The 10,606-nt window shown below is 35.7% G+C and overlaps 1 protein-coding gene across 1 annotated transcript; it reads left to right on the plus strand.

Annotated features, from left to right (window-relative positions):
- The first annotated feature begins 1,997 nt into the window (after nucleotides 1-1,997).
- Nucleotides 1,998-4,034, plus strand: LOC122010758 (tryptophan N-monooxygenase CYP79A68-like). Its single transcript, XM_042567241.1, has 2 exons — nucleotides 1,998-2,957; nucleotides 3,405-4,034. The coding sequence occupies exons 1-2, from the start codon at nucleotides 1,998-2,000 to the stop codon at nucleotides 4,032-4,034; spliced, it is 1,590 nt and encodes a 529-aa protein (XP_042423175.1).
- Nucleotides 4,035-10,606: the final 6,572 nt, after the last annotated feature.

Below are 10,606 nucleotides of genomic sequence, written 5' to 3' on the forward strand. Positions count from 1 at the left end.
ATCTCTATATACTTGGTATAATTGTTAATTTAAGTTTGATTAATCATTAATCAATTATTCTAAAAATAATTAACTTTAGATTTAAGTGTATTAAGTTAAACTTTAGTTTAAAGTTAAATAAAATAATTTGTTATTAATTCAATAACAGTTAATCATTATCAATATTTTATTGATTAACTTTTATTTAATTAAATAATTTAATACTTATTTGATTAAAATAATTTAAATTTCATATTAATTGATTAATGAAAGTATTAGTTATAATTTAACTTTTCATTTACTTTATTTTTTTTATTAGATTTAACTTAGATTAACTAAGTTAGTATTAATTTAGAGTTAAAATTATTAAACAAAGTAAAGTTAAGGTTTAATTTAAGTTAATTTTTAATTGAGATAAATTATGATTTAATTAAACTTAAAATTTTGATTAATATTTTAAGTAGATGTTTTAATTAGGTTAAATTAAGTACTGATCAAGTCAACCTAAATTCTTAAATAAAGTTAGACAAAACACTTATTAATTATTTAAATAAGTTTAAAGTTTAAGTTGACTCAATTTTGATTGATTTAATTGTTTAAGTGTATAAATGAATAAATTTTCTTTTAAAAGTTTTTTTAAAAAACATTAAATATTTTTAATTTTACTTTAAGTTTAATTTTAATTTTAAGCTTAATTTTAATTTCAAGTTTAATTTTAATTTTAATTTTAATTAAATTTTAATTTTAGTTTTAAATTAAGTTTAAATTTAAAGTTTTAAATTTAAGTTTTAATTTAATTTTTAAATTTAATTTTAAAGTTTTAATGTAAGTTTTAACCTAAGTGTCTTAATTTTAAAATGATTTTTTAAGAAATTTTTTTTTAAAATAATTTTTAAAATATTTTTAAAAATAATTTTAGAATTTTTTAAAATAATTTTTAAAGTTTTTTTAAAAATAAATTTTAAAAGAATTTTTAAAATGTTTTTTAAAATAATTTTTAAAATAGTTTCCTTTTTTACTTAGTTTAGTTTGATTTTAATTTAATTTAGTTTAATTTATAATTTTTAAGTTTAGTTTTAAGTTTAATTTTTAATTTAAGTTTTGTTTAATTTTAAAATTTATTTTAGTTTAATTTATAATTCATAATTTAGTTTACTTTTTAATATGCTGCAACGCTAGTAGAAGCAGCGCTACTGATTCTAGTTGTGATTCGGTCAAAATCCGATCGGGATCCGGCCAGAATCCGATTGTGACCAGATTCCGATCGGATCACGGTCGGAATCCGGCCGTTTCATGGCCAAAATTGATCGCGACGCTAGTAGACGCAGCGCTACTGATTCTGATCGTGATCCAATCGGATTCTAGCCACCATCTGGCCGGAATCCGACCACGATCCGATTGGAATCCGATCATGATTCGGCCTGAATCCGATCGTGATCCAGGCACGTGTGAACCATCGACATCCAGTGAAGATTAGCGACGACCGACGGAAGGTGCGAGAGAGAATAGCGATTTCTCTTTGACATCACATGTTCATTAAACCAAACTGCATGCAATCGTATTATTGATGCCACGGATAATATTATCGTGTGTGTATATTGATTTGCACCATGAGGTCTGGAGTTCGAATCTCGGTAAAGCCGAGGTAAATACCTTCCTTATGTGTTAGTCACTATTCCAAAGGTTAGTAGTCACTTGTGATTTATCTCCTCCGTGTTGGTCTAGGATGAATTGACGAAGTAGTTAGGAGTGAGTATATTCGTCTTTTACCACCATGTGTATATATTAACAGTTTGGGAGCTGTCAAGATTAGTGGCTCACGGAAGGAAGGAAGGAAGGAAGGAACTTCACTACATTCCATAAAAACTAATGCGTAAAATATAAACTAAAATACCCAACTAAATTATAATAATTTAATAACATAAAACTTACATGTAATTTTCTCAAATTAAAGTTATCTAAAACTCATCTATAAGTACAATTGTGATTTGGCATTTACACTGCACACCTTATCAACAATGTTTTTCAGCTTGGCCTCCTCCATCTGGCCTCACTCACATGGCACCGACACCACCGCCGGACTCCTTGGCGCTGCCGTTGCTCTCCTCTTGGCCGCCTGCCTCTTCTCGATTCTCCGGAAACGGGACAAACGGCTTCCCCCAGGCCCGACCCCGTGGCCCTTCGTGGGCAGCCTCATCCAGTTGCACCGGCACCGGCCTCACTTCCGGTGGGTCATGGCCGAGGCGGACGGCAAGGACATCACTTGCATACGCCTGGGGAGCGCCCACGTCGTCGTCGTCAACTCGCCGGAGCTGGCGTGCGATTTTCTCAAGAGGCACGACGCCAACTTCGCATCGCGGCCGCTCACCGTGGCCACCAAGCACTCCAGCCGCAACTTCCTCTCGGTTGTCGTCAGTCCTATGGGTCCGCAGTGGAAGAAGATGCGGCGCGTGATCGCGTCCGAGGTGCTGAGCAGCGCAAGGCTGCACTGGCTGGCGGCGGCGAGGACCGAGGAGGCCGACCATCTCACTCTGTACCTGCGCAACCTGTGCTTGGCCGGAGGTGGCAGCGTCGTCGACATTCGGCTGGCAATGAGGTACTACAGCGGGAATGTGATAAAGCGGATGATCTTCGGAGTGAGGCACTTCGGGGCCGGCGGCCCGCACCAAGGCCCCGGAGAGGAGGAGGTGGAGCACATTGAGGCGGCGTTCTCGATGCTGTCGGTGATCTACGCCTTTTGCCCGTCGGACTTCGTGCCGTGGCTGAGATGCCTGGATTTGGAAGGCCATGAGAGGATAGCCGAGCAGGCGGCGAGCACCGTCTACAAGTACCATGATCCGATCATCGATGAAAGAATCGAGAAGTGGAGGAGCGGAGAAAAGAAGGGAGTGGAAGACCTTCTCGATGTCATGATCTCCCTCACCAACGACTCCGGCAAGCCGATGCTCAGCACTGAGGAGATTAAAGCTCAATGCGCGGTAAGTGTAAACGATATATTATTATTTATCATGGATAATATATTATTTTAAAGAAAATTAAATTTGAATTATTTTTTAGCAAAAAGATCATTTTTGGAGAAAAATAAGGAATTTTTATACTTACGGTGATCCTCTGTCGTTATCCTACATTATTAGATTCCAATTTTTACTATATCCTTATATCTATCTAAATAAAATTTATCATATTTAATGATTTCTAAGCAGTTATACTTGTCATACTTCCCTAATCAGAATATTCTAAAATCTTTCTTACAATTCCTACATCCATATTGACACTCTCATCTACTCATATTTTCTTTTCTATTTATGTGTTTTCTTCATACTGCACTAAGATTCAACTGTATATAATATAATATAATAGATGTAACGATAATTTTATAAAATTAATTAGGAATTTTTTTTTAACGAAAAAATTACTTTTTGCAGGACTTCATCTATGCCGCTGTGGACAATCCCTCAAACACAGCAGAGTGGTTGTTGGCACACTTACTGGAACGACCTGACATCATGCGAAAAGCCGTTGAGGAGTTGGATCGGGTGGTCGGCAAGAAGCGATTAGTAGTCGAATCTGACTTTGCTCGACTCCCCTACCTGAAGGCATGCGCTCGCGAGGCTATCCGTCTCCACCCAGTCGCAGCCTTCAACCCCCCTCACGTAGCCATCGATGACGCGGTCGTTTCAAACTTCTTCATCCCCAAGGGGAGCATGGTGTTGTTGGGTCGAGCTGCACTCGGGCGAAATCCCAAGGTTTGGGAGGATCCGACCCAGTTCAACCCGAGCCGACACTTGATGGATGGACACCAAGAGGTGGAGCTAGCAGAGCAAGGCCTCCGAATGATATCGTTCACCATCGGGCGTCGACAGTGCATGGGAGCTCAGCTTGGCACGGCAATGACCTACATGTTGGTTGGAAGGGTGCTTCAAGCGTTCGAGTGGAGCTTACCTGCCGACGAGACTAGCATCGACCTCTTGGAGGAAAGGATGAGCCTCTTCAAAGCCAAACCTCTGATGGCTCGTGCAAAGATTCGATTGCCAAATTTGTTAGAGAATTTATGAGCAAATTTAGACAAAAAAAGTTCATTGGCTTACCAAGGAATAAATTTTTTTAAATAAATTGAAGGATAAAAGAAAATTATGATCCATGTTAAAGTCTTATATTAAACATATATGAAAAAAAATCATAAATTTAAAAGATGAAAAATATCTCATTAGTATAAAGATTTTTTTTTTAGATAGCGTCCAAAAATAAATCCACGAGAGCTTAGGTTTAAAGTGGACAATATCATATTATTGTGGAGATATGTGAATTCTTTTGGTCTTAATAAGTGGTATTAGAATCATGGACTAGATTGTATGTCATATGAGGTGACCTTGAACGAAGTTAAGGGGAGGCTCATGTTAGGACACTTCCAAAGCTAAAGGATGGGTGAATAGCTTTAATCGCTTTGTGTTGATGATTTATAGCAGATATCTTGAAGCTAAGAGTCACCTCCTTGAGGTGACTAATCTAAGGGTCCAGCTCTCACAGACTCATCCACTACGAAATTACTCCTTGAAAATTTTTCAAAGGTGGAGAAACCTCGTACAAACTCAAATGCAAACTAGGTTGCAAAGAAATTGAAAACGATTTTACAATATGAACCTTGCTTTGTTTGCTCTTTTCTTACTTTGGATTGCCTCTTGGTGGTGGAAAATGCAACAACACTTCTTCTCCAAACACCCAAGAACCAACGTGAGAGATGTATGGGAGGGTTGCTTTAAAATATCCACAAAACCCTTTTTTAGGGCTCTTTGATGCCTCCCAATCGATTCAGCTTTTCCCTAACCGATTGTCAAGTCATCCAACCATTTGCGCACCTACAAAACGACTCTTTTTCAAATCCTAATTGATTGGTGAGTCATCTCAATCGATTCAGAAGGTTTTAATCAATTACTCAATCTATTCCACAATCCTATATTCTCTCGCGAAAAAAGCCTTAAATGATTAGCCCAATTGATTAAGACTTCTTAATTGATTGCCTTAATCAATTCTTCCTCCTTGCGACAAAATATTATCTAATCGATTGACCCAATCGATTAGCAGTAGATGAATTGATTGGGTCAATCAATTCAACCTTATTTTCATGAATTCCTCTTCGCGAAATTGCTGGCCCTAATCGATTGGTCTAATCGATTAGGCTTGACTCAATCAGTTAACTAATTGATTCGAGCCCTTTCTGTGTTCTCGCAAGAATCTCCTAATCAATTTCCTAATTGATTACCAATCCTAACTTTCTTAATCTAAGTCTAGGATTCCCTTGCCCAATATCCGATCAACCATGATTTGTTGAGATTTCCTCACCAAGTGTCCGGTCAACTTTTGACCCACTTAGACTTTTCATCTCATGACAACTTTTCGTTGGACTTCCGATCACCAAGTGTAGTTCCGTTTGACCCACTTGAATTTTTCTCTTGCTTAATCGCAGTTAGGACTTTCCTCTAGCCAACGTGTGGTCCTCCCAGACTCATTTGGACTTTCCTTTACCAATGTATAATCCTCCTTGATCCACTTGAACTTTCCTTTGTTTAACCATAATTAGGACTTTACCCTTGCCTAACTCTCGAGTTAGTACTTTTCTTGTCTAACCTCCAATTAGGATTTTTCCCTTGCCTAACACTCAAGTTAAGACTTTACCTTGCCTAACCTTCAATTATGACTTCCCATCAAGTATCTTGTCCTCCATGACCGACTTCTGTTAGTGCAGTTGGCACCAATGGTCAAACTTAGATTTTGATGAATGATAAATGGATTAAAGTTAGATGTTATGTAATCTAACCTTGTTACCAAGTGTACAGGACTTGACGGGTCTGGAAGACCTGATACCAGGCTGAAATCTAGCTAAGTTTATTGGACCTAATAGCTAGTGGGAAGTCCGGATAGCTTAGGGAGTGATTGATATCTGGCCGAAAGTCTAGTTGGGTCATCGGGACCTGACAGCTAGCCGAATCTCAGTTGGGTCTATGGATCTAACAATTGGTGGGAAGACCTGTGGATCAAAAGAGAGTCAAGTGATTCTACATGGTAAATGAGGTAAGCTACTGAGGAGAGTGATCCAGTGAGGACGAGTCCCAATGGAACTATAGGCACTAGTCGAGCTTAGATCTATTTTAGAAGTCTAAGATGAGACCATGACTAGATCCTGGTCTTGGATAGACAAGATCTAATTAATAATCATTTTATTGTGTAAACACTATTTTGCAGGGTATATTTGCTAATGTATTTTGCAGGAGTGAAGTGCAAAAGTTAACTCTCGGATGAACAGTACTCGAGGTGCTTCGAAGCTGACTCGAGGCACCTCAGAGCTTGAATGAAGGCGCCCTGGATATATTGGAGGCACCCTTGAGGAGATAAACTTTGCGGATAAAGTTTTGCTACAGGGAGGCGCCCTTGAGGTGTTGGAGGCACCTCGGAGGTGCATTAGAGGAGCACCGGAGTACTTAGAGGTGCCCTCGCGCAAATAGAAATCGAAGCTTGTGGAGCTGATCGAGTCTGAAGTTTACAAGGTCACTTTTGAGGTTGGAGGTGCCTCGGATGAGATTGGAGGCGCTCTCAATGCTCAATAAAAGAGCTATTCGACCAATATAAGAGATAGAACTTACATACGGTCTACTATGACCTTTCTGCTACTACATTTTCACACTGCTACGGTGCTACTACTATATCCAACCGTTGTCGGTAGACTGACACCAACACATAAGCTCGTTCAAACTCTACACTCCTAAAGTGTTGGTAATGTTAGTACCCTGTGGTTGTTTTGATGTGGTCAACCAAGTTAAGTTAGGTCCTATGTATTTGATCCTTGTGTCTAAGTGTGCAGGAGCTTAGGAATATAAGAAGTCGAGCGGAAGATTTAGTTAGCAAGAAGGATGGCATGGAAAAAGGAGCAGACGGGTTGGGTGCATTCGAGGGACGAGATGTTGCGGAAAAGTACACCGATAGACAAGAAGGATGTGCACGGTGTTCGAGGGATGAGAAGCCGGGAAGGAAGCCTGCTCGAGGAAAAGGCCAAAAGATGAGTTCAGGTGAGCCCAATTTCAAATTAGTTGGCACCTCCAAAATAACAATTAACTCGACTGGGTAATTAGGACTAGCTTAAATAGGGACAATAGTTTAACTTGGCAAGTGATATTGGTGAAGTTTTGGATGATAGTAGGTTAGGGAAACTATATCTATGTATGACTAGGAAGATATGGCTTCGACCTGGTACATTTGGATTAGTGGAATTAACTGAAGCTACCATTTACGAATCTTAACTAGTTAAACTAAGGTTTTATACTAAGTTCAGTAGATATGACTATTTGAAAAATCTCGAAGGCATAGTTACTATAATGATGTCCAGGTGACTCACCATAGCCCAAAAATTTATCCGAAGAATGTCTGTCTGTTGAGCCCAAAACTAAACCTGAATCTAACATAAAGTTAAACCAAACCCTGAAATTAAACTTAACTCATTTCACAAAAATTATAGGATTCCTTAATTGAAAACATAGATTAGATGAGATGACCAATGACTTAAATTAAATTAAAATTAAATTCAACAAAAATTAAATTAAATTCAATTCATTTCAATTAAAATAAATTAAATTAAAAGTAAATTAAATTAAAATAAATTAAATTAAACTAAATTAAAATAAATTTAAATTAAATTCAATTAAACTAAAATTAAATTAATTAAATTAAAATTAACATTTAATTAAAATTAAAATTAAAATTAACTAAAAATTAACTAAATTTAAAATTTAAAAATAATTTAACTAAAAATTAACTTAAATTAAATTAAAATTAACTTAACTAAAAATTAACTTAAATTAAATTAAAATTAATTTAACTAAAAATTAACTTAAATCAAAACCTCAAAATTGATTTTAAAACTTAAATTAAAACTTTAAAATTGAATTTAAAACTTAAATTAAAACTCTGAAATTAAGTTTAAAACTTAAATTAAAACTTTAAACTTAAATTTAAAACTTAAAACTTTAATTAAAACTTAAATTAAAATCAAAATTACAATTAAAATTAAACTTGAAATTAAAATTAAAATTAAAATTAAAGTAAAATAAAACTTAAAGTTAAAATTAAAATTAAACTTAAAATTTAAAATTAAACTTAAACTTTAAAGTTAAATTAAAATTAGAATTAAATTAAGTTAAACATAAACTTAAAATTAAAAAATAAACTAAACTTAAAATTAAAAATTATACTATATTAAAAATTTAAACTAAACATAAAATTAAAAAATAAACTAAACTTAAAATTGAAATTAAACTAAATTTAAAATTAAACTAAAATTAAAAATTAAACTAAATAAAAAATATAAAATTAAACAAAACTTAAATTAAAAATCAAACTTAATACTAAAATTAAACTAAACTTAAAAATTATAAATTAAACTAAATTAAATTAAAATCAAACTAAGTAAAAAAAACGAAACTATTTTAAAAATTATTTAAAAAACTATTTTAAAATTTATTTTAAAAACTATTTTATAATTTATTTTAAAGTCTATTTTGAAAATTATTTTAAAAGCTATTTTATAAATTATTTTAAAAACTATTGTAAAAATTATTTTTAAAACTATTTTAAAAACTTTAAAAATCATTTTATTTTTTTTTAAATTATTCTAAATAAAACTTTAAAAATTATTTTAAAAAACTTTAAAAATCATTTTAAAAATTATTTAAAAAATTAAAAATAAATTTTTTAAAAAATTCTTTAAAAAATCAGTTTCAAACTAAAACACTTAAGTTAAAACTTAAATTAAAACTTGAAAATTAAATTTAAAACATAAATTTAAAGCTTTAAATTTAAACTTAATTTAAAACTTAAAATTTAAACTTAATTTTAAACTAAATTTAAAACTTCAAAATTAAATTTAAAACTTAAAATTTAAACATAATTTAAAACTTAAATTTAAAATTAAAATTTAAACTTTAATTAAAATTTAAATTAAAATTAAAATTAAAATTAGACTTGAAATTTAAATTAAACTTGAAATTAAAATTAAACTTAACTTAAAATTAAGATTATTTATTTTTTTTTAAAAATCTTTTTTAAAAAAATCTTTTTTTAAAAAATTATTCATTTAGGCACTTAAACAATTAAATCAATCAAAATTCAGTCAACTTAAACTTTAAACTTAATTAAATAATTAATAAGTATTTAGTCTAACTTTATTTAAGAACTTAGGTTGACTTAATCAGTACCTTAATTTAACATAATTAAAATATTTACTCTAAGTCATTGTAAAACAAACCTGACTATGCGTTATGATCCGATTATAAGGGTCCACCCCTCAGAGGGGCATGGCCACGGTGGCAGTCAAAGTCTAAGTAGTCAACATCCATGTATCGATGGTCGGTCGGACAACTTACTTGCCCGACCGGGACAAAGAAGTATCGATCAGATATCACCACAGCTCGGCCAAGCACCGAGCTTCCGACGTTCAAATCAACACATACACCGAGCTGCTAGCTTGCTTGAACTTCATCGAACCTCGGAGCCGGTGAAAAGGGGTCACAGCACAACGGAACTCTGACAGTGGAATGTTGGCCAAGCGACCGCTCCAAGCGGCCACTCTGCTCGGCCGAAGGGCTAGACCACCCGAACGGCCAAGAGCTGGTCAAGCGACCCTCCCGCTCGGCCCACTAACAGACAAAAGGAGGATCAGCTGATATCCTCGTGGGAACTCGCGCCACCGACAAACGGTATGGTTGGTGGCATGGACAGACAGAGGATCGTACGCCGGAAGCTTCCACTGTCATGTCAGATATATGCCCGGGTCATTGAGGTATGGTGTCAGGGACGCTTTCCCGACATGTCTTTTCAGGAGAAGCTTTGAAAAGCGTGTATGCCCTAAGAAACATGCACGTGTTTCCCCGGAATCCTATATAAAGGGTTCCAAGCTTCGACGGAGGTATGCACACTTTACTGTAGTTACTGTTACTCTGCTTCTCTGTTTCCTCTCTTATATACCGCCGGAGACTGACTTGAGCGTCGGAGGGGCATTGCGAGGGAGCCCCACCATGGCCCGACATTGATGTTGTTGTGGTTGTAGGTTCCTTCAACTCGGAGTCCATCAAGAGTCAACAGGAGCGACACGTCCCCCAGCGTCCATCGTCTCGATTCTCGGACAGGATCAAATTTGGCGTCGTCTGTGGGAACACACCTGCATCCAAGCCGAGAAGATGGAAGAAGCTGGGCGAATTCACACCGTGACGCTCACTCAAGAGGAGCTCGATATGCTTGTGCAAGCTCGAGTAGCCAAAATAGTCGAGCAGCAACAGCAAAAAGCATTAGCCGATCGGTTGGCACAACAAGCAACATCGGCGTCCGAGGGTCGAGCGGTGCAAGAGGATCGGCCGGAGCAACCTCCATCTGGGGGGAAAATAGAGGGTCGACTAGCACGCAAGGAGAAGCACCCCCCTGCACCAATACCGTTTCATCGGGCTATGTTCCAAACGCCCTCGGAAATCGCGCAAGCGAATCAAGAGCGAGGATCTTCTTCAGACGAAGCACCCACTCAGGATGCTAGGAAAGGCAAAGAACCGCGAGCAGACACGTCCCCCGAGCGGATCAACCTCCAGTTCTC

Source organism: Zingiber officinale, chromosome 8A (genome assembly GCF_018446385.1).
Source record: "Zingiber officinale cultivar Zhangliang chromosome 8A, Zo_v1.1, whole genome shotgun sequence".
NCBI classification, from domain to species: domain Eukaryota; kingdom Viridiplantae; phylum Streptophyta; class Magnoliopsida; order Zingiberales; family Zingiberaceae; genus Zingiber; species Zingiber officinale.